Source organism: Mytilus trossulus, chromosome 12, assembly GCF_036588685.1.
Source record: "Mytilus trossulus isolate FHL-02 chromosome 12, PNRI_Mtr1.1.1.hap1, whole genome shotgun sequence".
In the NCBI taxonomy this organism is placed as follows: Eukaryota; Metazoa; Mollusca; class Bivalvia; order Mytilida; family Mytilidae; genus Mytilus; species Mytilus trossulus.
The window spans coordinates 1,946,768-1,964,874 of NC_086384.1; the positions used below are offsets into that span (position 1 = coordinate 1,946,768).

At 31.0% G+C, this 18,107-nt stretch overlaps 1 protein-coding gene across 1 annotated transcript; it reads left to right on the forward strand.

Annotated features, from left to right (window-relative positions):
• Positions 1-330: 330 nt before the first annotated feature.
• Positions 331-16,069, forward strand: LOC134692785 (type-2 ice-structuring protein-like). Its single transcript, XM_063553318.1, has 5 exons — positions 331-393; positions 7,540-7,622; positions 8,650-8,731; positions 13,096-13,283; positions 15,911-16,069. The coding sequence occupies exons 1-5, from the start codon at positions 381-383 to the stop codon at positions 15,929-15,931; spliced, it is 387 nt and encodes a 128-aa protein (XP_063409388.1). The 5' UTR covers positions 331-380; the 3' UTR covers positions 15,932-16,069.
• Positions 16,070-18,107: the final 2,038 nt, after the last annotated feature.

Here is an 18,107-nt window from a genome sequence, read left to right on the forward strand (position 1 = left end):
TGTTGTATTTAAATGTTTTTTATTATGAACTTTCAATGAAGAGCCTTATGTTGTATTTAAGTATTTCAATTTCCTATTTGTTTATAGATATTAGATTGAACAGCGACATGAAAATGCAAGTAAAGACTTATTATTTCTTTCTACTGATGATTGTCGCAGAAAAAATTGTCAATGGACAATACTATTCAAAATGTGTACAACCGGAAGAGATTTCGTTCATCCGGGAACCTATTTTGACCAATAAATGTGACACAGTAGCATATGGAAGTATTATGTGCAATAAAATGCATGGTTGCGATATGTATGCAAAGACAGGGAACACGTGCATATTTTACAGAAGCAATGTTGGCTGTAATGAACTCGGTGTACATAATAAGAGAATGTTTAAAAAGCGTAAGTTAAAATTACTTAAGAAAGGAGAGATTATAATTAAAAAAACACTTTATTTTTTTATTTTTTATTGATCTTTTGTGTTCAAACTACAGTGCATACATACATTTTTACAATACATAAGTGAATAACATGATATTTTTATGGCATTTTTTTCTATTGATATTTCAAGAATAAGACATAGTAAAAATGTACAAGTAAATGATGTGAATACTCAGTATATGATACCTCTTAAGGATACTTTGGATTACATTGAAACATATATGATCAAATCAAAAACAAATTCAATTAAATAACTTCCATAAATCGACAAATGACTCGTGTTTGTCTTTAGAAAGATATAAATATTCTAATATCTTCAGCCTTCTTTTCAAAAATTTAAGAAACGCTTGCACAGATATTATCAGTCTGTCGAATTGTGTGTTCTTCGCACAGTTGATGTAATACTTTGCCTGCAGAATACAATAATTTAAAACTAAGTTATCAGAATTCAATACACCGAAAATTACACTGTCTTTATTCAAAAAAAATTTTACTCCAAAAACTAAATACCACTAATTAGAAAACTCTCTCCAAAATTGTTTTATTTCTGTACATTCAAAACATTATGCTATATGGTTTCTATTTCTTTACAACTAGCACATTCATTGGTTAATGAAAGTTTATATTTTTCAAGAAGATAATTATGTGAGACTATTCTGTGTACCATTTTATACTGGAAAGCTTGTAGTTTGCTTTCTATAGTACATTTAAAAGCTAGTGAATAAATATTTTTCCACTTTTCGTCACAAATTTCTATATTAAAAAAAAAAAACAACACTTTTTGGCTCTTCGAATTGAGAGTAACAAAGTATAGCAAACTTATCTTATAACATCCTTTAGATTTATGAACCAACCGTATTACAACCTTTATATTTATAAACCTTTTATATTGCATCCTTCGGATCTATAAAGCAATCATATTATAACCTTTAGATTTTCATAAGAAGTCTTTGCAGTGTGGAATATTTTCTTCCTAATGTAATTGTATATTTTTTTTGTCCATGTCTACTTTGTTTATCGTCTAAATTACGTGTTATAGTGTTATTTATTTTTAGCCTTTATGGTTAATATGAAAAATAGAAAATATGATTTGTTTGCCAATAAGACAATCCCCATAAAAGACCAATGTGTCACACGTTTTTTGTCAATATCATGGAATTATAAGAGACTCTCATACGAGTGATAGGTTTAACTAGCTATAAATCCAGGTTTAACAATATTTTCAACATCACGAAAAATCTGTACAAAGTCAGTTATTTTGCATTCGTTTGATGTCTTTGAGCTTTTGATTTTGTCCTTTTTCTAAAAGTATTTCCTTTTTGAATTTTCATTGTAGTTCGGTATTTGTTATTTTACTTTATACTATATATCATAGCTATGTCAATATTTATCTGTAACATTATATGTTTACTAATCCTCGGATATCCTGAATCAAGATCGGTTGTATGATTCTTTTAGAATAAGTTTTTTTCCCTTTTAAATGTGTCGTCATTTTAAAATCCTTCTTGAATAAGAAGATTTTATCGTCTTCCTTTAGATTTCCAAGCCATTGTAAATAATGAAATTATAATGTCTTTAAGCTGACCGTAATCACAATAAGTTACCAGTGATTAATGTGTAAAGAAATAATCCTGTTTTCAATGGTTAGTTTATCAAATCGGGAATGACTGCTAATACATTGCTGTATAAGTACAGAAGCACGAAGACGTATTATCACAGCTTACACTCAGTTTTTTGTCCAACAGCTGAGACACCAAGAATATGCTGTATACAAAATTAATTACTTTCTACTACTTTAATGTATTTTTACACCCGTATATGACTTTGTTATTCTATTTTCAAAACATAATTATCTTGTATATTTACGGCTGCAAATTAAACTTTAATGGTACAGATAAGGTATTGAAATATCAGCGTATATAACATACGGAACTGATACCGCTCAGTAGGTCCACATCCAATAGCTGGATCATTATAATTATTGCTACAGCATGAATATAAATAAGGGAATTACACAACTTTTTAGTAAAAGGAATTAAAATCATCATGACATTATCAAGATAAAAGGAAAATTAATTTTCTTGCCAAGTAGTTTAGAAAAGAAACAACTTAATTTATGTGTTTTGATATGCACGGTTACATCAGGATAATTCGAGAATCATACTATTTGATGTTGTACTCATACCCATCTTTTATTCATATCCTTATATCATGGTGCCATTGAATGTAATTGAATATGATGCATTACCATGCTTAACAAGTACGTAATTTGGATTCCCATAAAGGTTAAGGGAGGGAGACAAAGATAATAGATTTTAATTTTACAAACAATTTCTTGCAGTAAATAACAAGATCAAACTTTTCTAGATCATGTTCGATCCTTTAGATCTTCGCATGTTCAGATCTTAAACATCCTCGATAGTCAAATATTCTTGATGAAGGTGAATCCAGACAAGCAAATCTTAATTTGAATTATTGTTTCTATTCCTTTTACTGTATCACAATATCATAGTGTAATATCGAAAGCCAAGGAAAAAGTTTTAGATATAAAGGAAATTTATAACTTAACTGATCCCTTTAGAGAACTATATTTAGAAAGTAAAAGATATACTTGGAGGAAATCAAACCCTATAAAGCAGGCCAGACTAGATTTATTTTTAGTTTCACAGAGTTTCCAAATGTACATGACTTAAAGATACAAAATAGTTATAGATCAGATCACTCGCCTATTATTTTACAAATAAAACATAACAACTTCAGAATTGGGAGGGGTTTACGGAAATTTAACAACTCTCTTCTATATGATCCAGATCATGTCCATACTGTTAAAGAGGTAATAAATAAAACTAAAGAGCAATATGCTTCTCTTGTATATAATCGAGAAAACCTAAACTTAGTAGACTCTAGTGAAATTGAGTTCACAATTAGTGATCAATTATTTTTAGAAACATTATTAAATGAAATAAGGGGGAAAACAATATCATATGCTTTCTTTTAAAAAGAAAGATACAAATAAATTAGAACATTTTCTAGCTCAAGATATAAACAAGTTTGAAGAAATAACCCAATCAGATGAAATTTTGGAACAGATGAAAAAAAAAACAGATCTTAAAATGCTCAGACAAAATAAAATGAGGGGTCAATATATAAGGTCAAAATCAGAATGGGTAGAAGAAGGAGAGAAACCATCAAAATATTTCATAAATTTAGAGACAAAAAATTACGTAAATAAAACAATTCCTAAATTAATTGATGAATCAGGAAATATAATTGAAAACCAAAAACGAATTCTAAACAAAGCCAAAAATTAATCCAAAAACCTATATTCCAAAAATGAGACAATAAAATCTATTAATTTGAATAATGCTTTACCCCATAAAGATATACCAAAATTATCGGAAAATATGAAAGAGTCCTTAGAAGGGGAAATATCATTTTTAGAGTTAACTGATTCAATTAAAAAAATGAAAAATGAGAAAAGCCCTGGATAGGATGGATATACAAATGAATTCCTAAACTTTTTTGGATAGATATAGGTAAATTCATACATAGATCAATTAAATATGGTTATAATCAAGAGGAAATGTCTATTACACAAAAACAAGGTATTATAACTTGCATACCAAAAGGTGACAAACCAAAACAATACATGAAGAATTGGCGGCCAATCAGTCTTTTAAATAATATTTATAAATTAGCATCAAGTTGTATTGCAGAAAGGTTAAAGTCAGTTTTAACATTATTGACCAGACAGGATTTATACCTGGTAGATTTATTGGTGAAAACACCAGATTGAAATACGATTTAATACACTATACAGAGGAAAATGATATTCCAGGCATTCTCCTCCTCATTGACATTGAAAAAGCTTTTGGTACAATATCCTGGATTTTCATAGAACAAGTTCTTGATTTATTCAACTTCGGAAATCCCATAAAACACTGGGTTAAAACTTTTTTTAAAAATACCAAATCAGCAATAATGCAGAATAATTTTCTATCAGATTTTACAAAGAACAAACGAAAATATAAAAGGTATTACTATTGAAGACTCAGAATTTTTGATATCACAATATGCTGATGACACCACACTTATTTTAGAGTCACCAGAATCCTTAGATGCATCTCTTTGTGTTTTAGAACTATATGCTGAATGGTCTTGTCTCAAGATGAATTTAGAGAAAACAAAGGTAGTCTGGATTGGGAAAAAGAAATATAGCCAAGATACAATGTGTGTAAAATGGGAATTGGAGTGGGGTTCCAACAGATTTACACTCTTGGGTATTAAATATTCAGTAGACTTACAAGAAATGGAAACACTAAATTTTGAACCCAAATTTAAAGAGGTAGAAAGAACAATGAACAGTTGATCTAACAAATACTTATCCCCAATTGGAAAAATTACTATAATTAACAATTATAATTCAAAGCTCAATCACCTATTTCTAACTTTACCAAATCTTAATAGTGGATTACTAAATCAATTCATAAAAAAAATATTTGATTTTATTTGGGATGGTAAACCAGACAAAATTAAAAGAGAAACAATTGCTCAAATATATGAAGTGGGTGGACTTAACATGTTAAATTTAAAACAATACATCAAAGGATTAAAACTATCTTGGATAAGAAGAATAATTAAACAAACTTATAACTATTGTAAATTACTAACTTGTACTGAAAAAAATAAATTAAATGCATTATTCTTGGTAGGTCAAAGGACAAAAGTAAGAAATCTTTTTTGGCAGGAGGTTTTTAATGTTTGGACTGAACTCCAAACCAAAGTAGCTATTCAGAATGAATATGATATTACCACATCTAATCTTTGGAATAATAAAAAAAATTAAATTGGTAATAAAATCCCTCTGTATAAAAAATGGACTGAAAGGGGAGTGTGGCTAATAAATGATTTAATTAATAATGATGGACATTTAATGAATTGGCTGGAATTTAAAAAAACATATAATATTGATACCAATTTTCTTATATTTCAATGATTAATGTCCGCTGTTTATTCCTATATGAAAAGTCGTTATATTAAATGTAATCAGCTTATAAAGCCTTATGGGCCAATTATACCAACTACTATTTCTATATTTATGAAATCTACAAAAGGATCAAAAGACATGTACAATGTTTTAAATGAAAAAATAACAAATATCACATCACAGGAAAAGTGGTCCTTAATCCTAAATAGACATAATATTATTTGGAATAAAATATACAGACTGCCATTTTACATTACTAAAAATTCAAAATTACAGTGGCTCCAATACAGGATTAATCACAGAATTTTGGGAAATAATAAATTACTCTACAAAATTAAAGTCTCTCAAAACAATAAATGCACTTTCTGTACGGACTCAATAGAAACTATAGAACACATATTCTGGACATGTCCTAAAGTTTTTGATGTTTGGGAAGAACTTAATAAATGGATATATTCAAAAGTCCAAATTGAACTACCACTTTATTTAGATATTGTCCGATTTGGGATATTAGAAAAAAACAGAAAAAAAATACATAAGAAAATCTCATTATACTATTAACTAAATATTATATATACAAAACAAAAATGCAATGTGAACAAGTAAATATTGTAGCCTTAAAAAATTATCTTAAAGAAAATTTGTTTATTGAACAAATAATATTTTATAAAAATAAAACATTGCAAAGAGCGTAAGCCTGCTGGAACCCCTGGCTCCAACTAATAGAATGATTTTATAAGTTAACTTTCACGTAATCAAAATATCTACCCAATCCATGCTACCTCAAATTAAGATTTTTTGTTCTTTATTAAAACCATTATTATTAATATTATACGTTTATAGAAGGATTCAAAATATCAACTTTATGTACTTGTCTCGATATTGCTGATGTACTATGAACTTGAACTTACTAATATTATCATATAATTTACTTTTTTGCCAATAAACACATTACAAAAAAAACCAAATGTAACAAACAAAAAAATCAAAAAAAATATCAATATCATAGTGTTCATTCGAAACATTGAAACTACATGACTAATTACACAAATAACTTACAATGTGTCTGAAATCATATCTAACTTAATTCAAAAGAAATCTTAACATGTTTTGAATAAAGTGAAATATTGTATTCATGCAGCCGCGCCACTTTTATAAATATATCCTTGAAGTCCGATATTTTGAAGCCTAGGACTTATATATATTCTTCAATACTTGGGTTCTTATAAAAGGGGATCTCAAACGAACAGCTTAATCCAACTGAGGTAAACTTTGCCTGATGTATTTCGAACGTTATATTCTTAGTAATTTATTATCATATCGATAAATTATTTCAGAACGGTATGTGATACCTAATGTCATTATCGATGCATGGTATACTGAGCAGATGATACCCTCGGCAACAGCATTCCGTCATCAGCAGTATTGTTCCAGTACAAATACATGAAACTGACATTTGATAAATCTAATAAATAGACTTTTGCTCTATTTACTTCCATCTGGAATCATTAAACCAATAGTTTGAATCCAATACTGTATAAATATTCAAATACTAAGGGATCTATATGATTAGTTATCAAAGGTACCAGGATTATAATTTAGTACGCCAGACGCGCGTTTCGTCTACATAAGACTCATCAGTGACGCTCATATCGAAATAGTTATAAACAAAACAAATACAAAGTTGAAGAGCATTGAGGATTCAAAGTTCCAAAAAGTTGTGCCAAATACGGCTAAGGTAATCTATGCCTGGGATAAGAAATCCTTAGTTTTTCGAAAAATTCAAAGTTTTGTAAACAGGAAATTTATAAAAATGACCACATAATTGATATTCATGTCAACACCGAAGTGCTGACTACTGGGCTGGTGATACCCTCGGGGACGAAACGTCCACCAGCAGAGGCATCGACCCAGTGAACCACAGTGGGCAATTGTTTTTACAAACCATAATACTGTAACACTAACAGCAACAAGGTTCACACTTGAAGCTGAGATGCTCTGTTTTGTAGGGAAAATATATTGTTTTCCTAAATAGGTAAAAACAATCCGAGAAACATTGGCCATAACTTATTTATAGATACCGTATTGACATACATTGACAATTTCAAATCATATTTTAGTTACATGCAAAGCTGGCTGGTCACCAAAAAATGAAATATGCTATCTACAAACCACAGAACAGAAATATTGCCAAGATGCACAGGTAAAATATATGTCAAACTTTAACAAAACGCTAGAAGAAAAGCGTTTCGCTAGATTCACTGTGTACTGTCATCTTTGATTGTACAATATCAGTACAAAATCGATCTAGTTATTTGCCTGTATCTGTAAATTTTGAGGTAGATTTGCAATTGTTGTGTAAGACTATTTAATTGAATAATAATAGTAATATTCGAAACGTTGAAACAAATAACAAGTATAAAGATACGTGTTGTGAAACAATTTTTCACCTTTGTAATTTAAAGGAAGATAACTCTTATAGTACACTTATTTTATCTTTTTTTTTCTTACAGCATATTAAGAAACTTATTTCTCAATTATTTTAAAATTCTATCTCATAGATTTCTATTTATTTGCAAATATGTGTTTTCTTTCATGAACTATCGATGCAAATTTGCGCAATTTTGATTGACTTGATGACAAAATGATCTACATTTACGTAAACTATTTGAATGTGTTTAGGACGTTTTTGGTGGGGTTAGTGTGTATAGATTACTATTTTTTGTCTTTTTGTCTTTTTTTTTCATGACGAGCAGTACAAACGATTTTGTCCTATACCTTTTAATCGTATGTCACGTATTTCATCGAGGAATATTTATTCACATCTTCATTGAATAAAGGCAACAATAGTATACAGTTGTTCGAAAGTCATAAATCGATAGTGAGAAAAAAAATCCGGGTTACAAACTAAAACCGAAGGAACACAACAAATATAAGAGGAAAACAACGAAACAACAGAAACACTTAAGTGCAACAACAAAAAAACGACAATGTAATACACAAATAAACGAACTATGAGATAACAACTGCCATTGTCCTGTCTTGCTACAGGACAATTTAAAAAAAAAAAAGTTGTGGGTTAAACCTGATTTGTGGCTAGACAAAAATCGCGCTGTTATGTCATTTTTAAATATAACAATAAAAGGACAACATAACACGACATGACTACAGTACAAATACATTTCGACAATTTATTGATTGATTTCTTAAAAGATTATTTTCTCACTTAGAATGCATGCCTGTCCATTGGAGGGAATCCAGCTGAGTTTTACAGCAAAGAAGAAATGACTAATGCTCTAACAGTTATCACAAGTAAATGTATTTACAAATTCAGTCAAGAGGCTTGAATTTGATGTGACGAGAGATATCATAGACACGTACATTTTTCTGTAAATTCATTGTTTATGAAATGTTGAAATATTCGAAACACTTAAATATTTTACCCTAGGTATGGATTGCCCAAGTCACACATGTCACATTTCGCACAACTTTTTGAACTTTTCGTTTTTAATGCTCTTCGTCGTCATATTTTATCTGGCCTTTAATCTTTTATTTATTAGAGGGCAACTGATGAGTCTTATGTAGACATAAAAAGTAAAAACACAAAAATACCGAACTCCGAGGAAAATTCAAAAAGGAAAATCAAAAATCAAAAGGCAAAATCAAAAGTCCAAACACATCAAACGAATGGGTAACAACTGTCATATTCCTGACTTGGTACAGGCATTTTCTAATGTAGAAAATGGTGGATTGAACCTGGTTTTATAGCTAGCTAAACCTCTCATTTATATGACAGTCGCATCAAATTCGATTAAATTGTCAACGATGCATGAACAAAACAAACATACTCAAAGAGTAAAAATGTCAAAAATAGGGGTACAACAGTCAATATTGTGTTATCATCTTAATATCTCTACATAAACAACAAATGTAACAAAGAAGCACAAAAAGGCATACATTAATTTAACATTCTCATTTTGCTTTTCTTATACGGCTGAATTTATCTATGTAAAGTCTACCCATAATGATAGAAGGTTTCATTACTGGTTTAAAAATGCGCGTATGAAATTCGCACAGGTAGACATAAAAATAATTTTGTCGTATGACGGCATACATAAATGAAGACTTACGTAAAGTTTATATAACAAAAACAGACTTAACAGTAAAAGTAATAATACTAAATAAAATAATGGTGTGCTTTAAAGTATGACGGGATACATAAGTACAGTTTCACGTCAAATACGCTGAATTTATCTATGTAAAGTCTACCCATAAATGATAGAAGGTTTTCATTACTGGTGTAAAATAGCGCGTTTGAAATTCGCACAGGTAGACATAAAAATAATTTTGTCGTATGTCGGCATACATAAATACAGACTCACGTAAAGTAGATATACCAAAAACCAGACTTAACCGTAAAAGTAGTAATAATAAATAAAATAATGGTGTGGTTCAAAGTATGACGGGATACATAAGTACAGTTTCACGTCAAATGTATATCATGAAAAACAGACTAAACAGAAAAAGTAGTATTATTGAATAAAATAGTTTTGTCATTCATAGTATTCAAGATCCTTAAGTAAAAGTAATATCAATCAATGAAATAATATTGCCGTTCAAAGTATGTGGTTTTACATAACCACTGAGTCACTTCAAATGATTATCTAAAAAAGACTTATAAAAGAATTCTATAATACGTAATTAAGATGATAACAAACGTCAGTACTCAAAATCTACCCTTCAAGACCATCTTGTATTATTTGTGAAGTTGATACGGAATATTTATCAACAAGTTCTGGGTATCTTCCGATGAACTTTTTTAGAAAAAGGACGAGACGTTCTTTGACATACCCCTGGTTCATCAACTTTCTGCTCAGACACTGGTGACGTTTTACAAAGTCTGAATAGGAGCTGCAAGCTCTTGAATACCTAATAAGTTGGGAAATGTATATTCCATATGCAGGTGAAGTTGGTATATTACTACTAAGGTGGGGGAAATTGATAATTTCAAAATTAAAATCGTCTCGTTTGTCATAGATTCTGGTACTGAGATGACTGTGTATGTCAAATTCGAGGTATAAGTCTAAAAATGAGGCGGAGGAAGCCGTGTCTGTGGTCTCTTTAATTTCTAGTTCTGGTGGGTATATTAGTGGAATCCAATCAGAAAAGTTCGGATTGTTAATGAAAAGAACATCATCAATATATCTGAAAGTGAAATTAAACAACCTGGCTTCTTTGATCTTCTTGTTTTTGACAAGTGTCTGAAGGAACTCCGATTCATATGAAAATAAGAAGAGGTCAGCAAGGAGAGGCGCACAGTTCGTTCCCATAGGAATGCCGACAATTTGTTGAAAAAGACTACCTCCAAATTCAACAAATATGTTGTCAATAAGAAATTCCAGCATACTGATCACTTGTTCCTCTGTGTAGTATGTTTTACTCTTTTGTTCCTTATTAACAAAATATGCCTTATGGTATCCCAAAGTGATAAATTTATAGCGTATGCTACCATTTTTATGATGAAAAGCATTGTGGATTATTTCTTTTAGACGGTTTTTCAATTTCACATGGGGAATGGTTGTATACAAGGTTGAAAAATCAAAAGTTTTAATAGAACTAATTTCAGAAAAAGACCGAGATTTAAAATTATCAAGAAGTTCTTTAGAGTTTTTCAGAATCCACATATGGTTAATACCACTACGTGAGTAAACAGTTTCACAGTATATCTGAAGACCCTCTTTAACTGCGGACGGAACAACAACATACTTATCTTGAAGAGATGATAGACATTTCACAGCCTCTTTGTCACTGAAAATGGACTTAGGTCGATCATTCACACAGTTTTTCAACTTATGAATGCGACGTTTTATCAGAGACCTGATTGTTTTTACCCATTCTGACAAAGTGTCCAGTTGAACTTCTTCTCGCTTAGCCCATGCTCTGGCGTAGTTCTCAATGGAATCCATAATTATTTTGAAGTTATGGTTCCAATTGATGTGTTGGGGTTCTCTAAACTTAGGACCACGAGAAATCACCTTTCGGAGATTTTCATGTTGAATTATGTTTAGATCCCCAGTAATAACATGGCCAGAGGGGCTGTAATTGTAAGGCGAGTTGGAACAATCACATGTCAGAGGTTTTTTGAGGTATTGTTTTAAATCAAGGTCATGTAATGCTTGTTTATAATTAAATATTTTGGGTGCAATGGTTTTGGTATAACTGTAGGATACAATAGGAACAGACTGATTTTGAAAATAAATAGGAATTTTAGATGTTACCTCCTTGTTATGTAGAACGTGGCTGATGTTGATAGCATCAATTCCTCTATTGTTAAAGTGAACAGGAAGGAATTTCCTCTTTTCCTCATGTAAAGGTTCCGATCTTACTGGTTTAAAGAGACGGAAAAGAGCTACATCACAAATTATACTGACAAGTCTGTATATTGGAGAAAATGTATTAGTACCTCCTTTGTCAAGTGCATAATCTCTCAAACATTTTAGAAAATTAACCGGCAGTGAAAAAAGAATAGTTCTAATGTAATGTAACCCTAACGGATGATGCAGATGAGAAAGAAGGTCATCAAAGCTTCCAGAGGCCGATCTAGATTTGGAAGACTTTTTTACATTAGGCCGATGGTAACGTTTTTGTCCATGACTACGTTGGTTTCGTAAGGTAGTATTAAATAAACTCATTACATTAACATCACTGCAGGCTGGACTTGACAAATTTACTACTCCTTTGACATTATCATTGCACCCATATGGCATTGCAGTACCTAGTTCCCGTATCCAGAAATTTTCTCTATCTTTTCGGAAAGGAGTACTAAGTACTGGACTATTTGTGTGGTGATAAATTTTCTCGATGATGCGTACTTTCATAGATAACGAAGGGTCATGGTCCGGTTGATTAAAGTGGTTATAAAGAACCCTGAATTGCGGATCTTTATTATCAGACCGGTGTTGATTCATCCTTTTACGTAAAGTTTGTCGAGTTTCACCAACATAAAGTAGTCCACACAAAGTACATTCGATTCCGTACACTACGTTGTCCGTGGAACAGTCCAGAGGTTCGAAAGATTTTGTATAATACGTTATTCCTGTTAAGTTACTGGTGAAATCAGGAGTCGTGATTAACATATCACATGTCTTACACGTACTCCTTTTTCTTTTTTTGTGTTTACAAGACGAAATGATAGGTGTTGATTCACTTGTAGCAGGTGTTTTCAAACAGTCGAAAATATTAACGGAACATGGCTTTAATTTATGAAAAGTATCTGAATTATATACCACGACTGGCATTCAAATAAGCTCCGTATTAATGATAAGTTTATGTAAATCTTTTAGTTGTATTATTCAAATACATACAGACTCAACATTTAAGATATAGTGATATCAAATTCTTCAAAGCAATATTAGCAGACTTATGTATATTTTGGAGGTTTTAATATTAATATGCTTCATTTCAAAAGAGTTTTATAATATTGAGCAAATGTCTGCACAAAATATCAAGCTCTATTTATCCTCATGTTAAACAAAAGTCTTTCAGGAATCTTTTCTTTTCTTCATGTGATTCTTTAACAATTTATTTTTCTTCATGTGATTCTTTAAAAATGTTTTTTTCTTCGTGTGATTATTTAATAATGAATTTTTCTTCATGTGATAAAAATGTATTTACAGGTAATGTGTATGTAAGTGGTAGTCTACAAGGTGGTGTTTTCATTTGGAATGTTTCTGGACAACAGATTGATAGCAGCCTTTGGATCCCTAATGAACCAGCGGGTGGTACATGTGTTCAGATATGGAGGGATAAAAAGGGTCTTGATGCTTTGGAAGACACTCACTTCGTTACCGTTTTATGTGAGCAGGTAATTTATCCGTCTAATTTTAAACAACAAATCTTGCAGATAACACATAAAATAGACCAAAATAGGATGGCGTGTATGTTTACGTTTTTCAAAACTTTGAAACTATCGAAAAACTCAGGATTTTCCTATCCCAGGCATAGATTACCTTAGCCGTATTTGGCAAAATATTTTGAAATTTTGGATCCTCAATGCTCTTTAACTTTGTACTTGTTTGGCTTTATAAATATTTTGATATGAGCGTCACTGATGAGTCTTATGTAGGCGAAACGCGCGTCTGGCGTACTAAATTATAATCCTGGTACCTTTAGTTTTCTATGTTGTGTCATGTGTACTATTGTTTTTCTGTTTGTCTTTCTCATTTTTAGCCATTGCGTTGTCAGTTTGTTTTAGATTTACGAGTTTGATTGTCCCTTTGGTGTCTTTCGTCCCTCTTTTGATAACTGTTTACATCACTGGGTCGATGCCACTCCTGGTAGACGTTTCGTCCCCGGGGGTATCACTAGCCCAGTAGTCAATACTTCGGTGTTGACATGAATATCAATAATGTGGTCATTTTTATACATTTCCTGTTTACAAAACTTTGAATTAACGAAAAACTAAGGATTTTCTTATCCCAGGCATAGATTACCTGAGCGGTATTTGGCACATTTTTTTGGAATTTTCGATTTTCAATGCTCTTCAACTTTGTACTTGTTTGACTTTATAAATATTTTGATATGAGCGTCACTGATGAGTCTTATGTAGGCGAAACGCGCGTCTGGCGTACTAAATTATAATCCTGGTACCTTTGATAACTATCTGATGATTAATTTCAATGAATTATGGCAACAGTAGTTTACCGCTGTGCAATAGTACCAATAGATTTATCTGAAAGAAATCCAGGTTACAAAGCACAACAGAGGGAGAAACATTAACTATAAGAAGTAAACAGCGAAACAACAGAAACACTGAACTGCTACAAAAACAAACGCCATTATACATCAAAACGGGTAATTTGATAACAACTGCAATATTCCTGACTTGGTTAAGTACATTTTAAGACCAATATTGATTAACCTAGTCTTCTGGCAAGCCAAACCTCCCGCTGATATGGCAATGTTAAAAATACCGCTAAAATGACAACATTACGTGACAGGAATACAGTACACTTAAACACAAGAACATTCAGGACAGAGAAATACATAAATAAATGATAAAGTAGTACATTTCTTCACGTCAACAACAGAATAACAACGAACACCTGAAATCAATTTACGACAGTCCACATTCAGACAGAATTGCATAAATTGAATGTCAGACTGTCGCCACCTCGATTCGTCATAAGAAAAGACGTTTATTACTGTTTAGCAGGAAATAAATACCAAGTACCAAACACATTAATTTTTTCACAAATCAGAATCACGCGTAAATACTGATTCGCTTCACGTTTCCTAATTGACGAAGAATAAATAACGTTTGGAAATTAATTGTCAAATCTCAAAAGACCATTTAGCATTTAAAAAAGAAAGTGTTAAGTTATGTTATGTTGTGTATTCTTTGATTATTTTTCCCAAAAGACATACTCTTTCATAAGTGTTAGAAAACAATAAAGTATTATTTTTGGAAACAAAATAATTTATGTACCGTTGTTACTGTACTGTACTTATTTAAAAAAGAAGTTGTTTTATGATTAACAATAAACCAAATCTCCAACAGAGAACACATGACACCGAAATAAACAACTATACGTCATCTTATGGCATTCAAAAATAAGTGAAGCCCATACCGCATAGTCAGCTATAAAAAGCCCCAAAATACAAATCTAAAACAATTTAAACGAAAAAACTTAAGAACCTTATCTATGTAATAAATAATTAATGAAAAACAAATATGTTACACAGCAGCAAACGACAACCACTGACTTGCATGACGTGCGACAGATACACACAAAATGGTGAGGGGTTAAACTTGTTTGAAGGCGCAAACTCCTACACTAATCTGGGACAGAGGTGTAGTAGTCAGACCAGTAGTCAGCACACTGAATATCAATTTCATGGTCGTTTTTATAAATTTACTGTTAGCCCAGGCATAGATGAACTTAGCCGTATATGGCATAAAATTTTGGAAATTTGGGTCATCATTGCTCTTCGACTTTCTACAGGTTTTCTTACTGTTTTTATCTGAGCGTCACTGATGGGTCTTATATAGATGACACGCGCGTCTGGCGTATTAAATTATACCACTTGTACCTTTGATAACTATGTGTAACAGTATAACATATAAACAAACTATCAAAATAAGTTAATTTTTGTCTATAACGAGTTTGAACATCTCTTTAGTATCTTCAGCCTCGCTTTCGAACAAAACTATAAAATCATACCAAACCAACGGTTACTGTTAGATTAAACAATCCAGCCTCACTTTCGAACTAAACTGAAAAATCACACCAAACCAACGGTTACTGTTAGGTTAAACAATCATTTTAATTGCACTATATGTTATTATATATCTTACATACAACTAATTGAAATCTTGTCTTCTTGTTAACAACTAAAACAAATCTTTGACATAAATATTCAATAATGCACAATAAACAATGAAGTTTAGATATTGATTAAATACTTTTATATTATTTTGTTGAATTTCAGAGACTTTTTCGATGGGTTTGACGACAGAAAACGATGATACCTATAGGAAGCGATACCACTGGTGTTTTTTCAGCTTTCAAATAGTCATCACTATATTTAAAAATATATAACATCTGTTCCTCATATTTCATAACAGTCAACTAACTCGTGATGGTACATAAAATGTTTAAAAAAATCATCCCAGAATATTTGTTCCTGTTGGAATAAAGTATTCTATATACTTTAATCCGTTAGATACAAATATGATTACATTGTTTCTAACAGTTGAAATAATGAATATAGACAGTTCTTTAGTTTTCTATTTTGTGTCATGTGTACTATTGTTTGTCTGTTTGTCTTTTTCATTTTTAGCTAAGGCGTTGTCAGTTTATTTTAGATTGATGAGTTTGACTGTCCCTTTCGTATCTTTCGTCCCTCTTTTATATGAATGTTTTTGTATTTCATGAGTTCTAAACACAACATAACCGCAACAAAAAGATATGCTATTTATTTGTTTGTGCTAATATAGTTCTTTTAAAATAGGAAATTCCGCAGTATCATAACAGAAATCTAGACATCAAATGAGACTGTCATTAAAGTGAGAGGGTTAGCGCTATAGAACCAGGTTTAATCCACCATTATCTACATTTGAAAATGCCTGTACCAAGTCAGGAATATGACAGTTCTTGTCCATTCGTTTTTGATGCGTTTTATTATTTGATTTTGCCATGTGATTATGGACTTTCCGAATTGATTTTCCTCTAAGTTCAGTATTTTTGTGATTTTCTTTTTATAAGTTAAATCGGATAATGTTTCTATGCTTAAGGGGGCTCGCGGGTCTAAATCATTTTTTTTTCATATAGGATTTTGCTATATTTTTCTATAAATGGACTTTATCTTATACTCAATAGAAAAATTATTTACGCTCACAATCTGCCTTCGAAAGAAGCATATATTTTTGTTAATTTCTTTTTTTCTGTTGAACCAATAGGAGAAATAGCGATAATATAAAAAAACAAACTGAATTACAGAAATCTCTTAAATTTAACAATTGTTTAGTTTATGTACAGCTTTTTCGAAAACAAAAAATAAAACAGATAGGTCACCGATGAGTTAAAAAAGATATTTCAATTTTAATGCCAAAAATGGCATTTTGCACCAAAGAGAGATAATTTGGAGCTTTTTCAATGATATCTACATTTTAAAAGTCACCCGGGACCACAACGAGTAGAGTTTTTGAAATGATTTTTGTACCATATGATAAAGTAACAACTACTTAAGGTAATAGATAAAACTCGTAATGAAAAAGATGTTAATTTTTTTTCCGAAAATCTTATACCCGCAAGCCTCCTTAATCTTAATTGTAAACGATGTTTATCTATGAAATTTTTAATCTTTTATAGTATGAATATCACAAAGCTAGCAATAAAAGAAAACTCAAATGGGCTAATACAGGACGTTAACTCCCGGTTTCAATTGCTTCATGCTTTTCCTAACATAGGACTTATCATTATGCATAACACACATTTTATCATATGTATCAATACGCGTAAAATGAAATGTATTCGGTGACAACATAAGAAGGTAGATTATTTAAGAGTGTGTATGTGTGGAATCTCTGATCTATTCCTTTTAAAATTAGCATTGATAAGATATTCAAAATAATAGATAAGAGTAATTGGTAAATGTGACAAGACAATTTAGATACGGGTTCCTGTTTTTCAATCATAATGAGAAGATTCGGTGTGATTATCAATGTTACAACTCTTCATACATGACAAAAAGAAACTAAAAACCTCTATTCATCATACGGTCTTCAATAATGAGTAAAACCCATACCACATAATCAACTATAAAAGGACCCGAAAGGACAATTATAAAACAATGTAAACGAGAAAACTAACTTGACTTTATGAAATGATTTTCCTCTAAGTTCAGTATTTTTGTGATTTTACTTTTTGTCTGATTCATGTACAAACGTGATAAACGAAAAACAAATACGATATGCAGGAACAAACAACGACAGATTTACAGGCACTTGACTTGAGACAAATACTGCCAGAATGTTGCGGGGGTAAACTAGTTTGTTGACCAAACACTCCCGCATGGTACAATTATCATTTAAATAGAAGAATAGGATTCATTTGATAAAAAAACCCAACAATGTACTATGAACTAGCTGTTTCTGTATTGCCCTTTTTCTTTAATATCGGATATT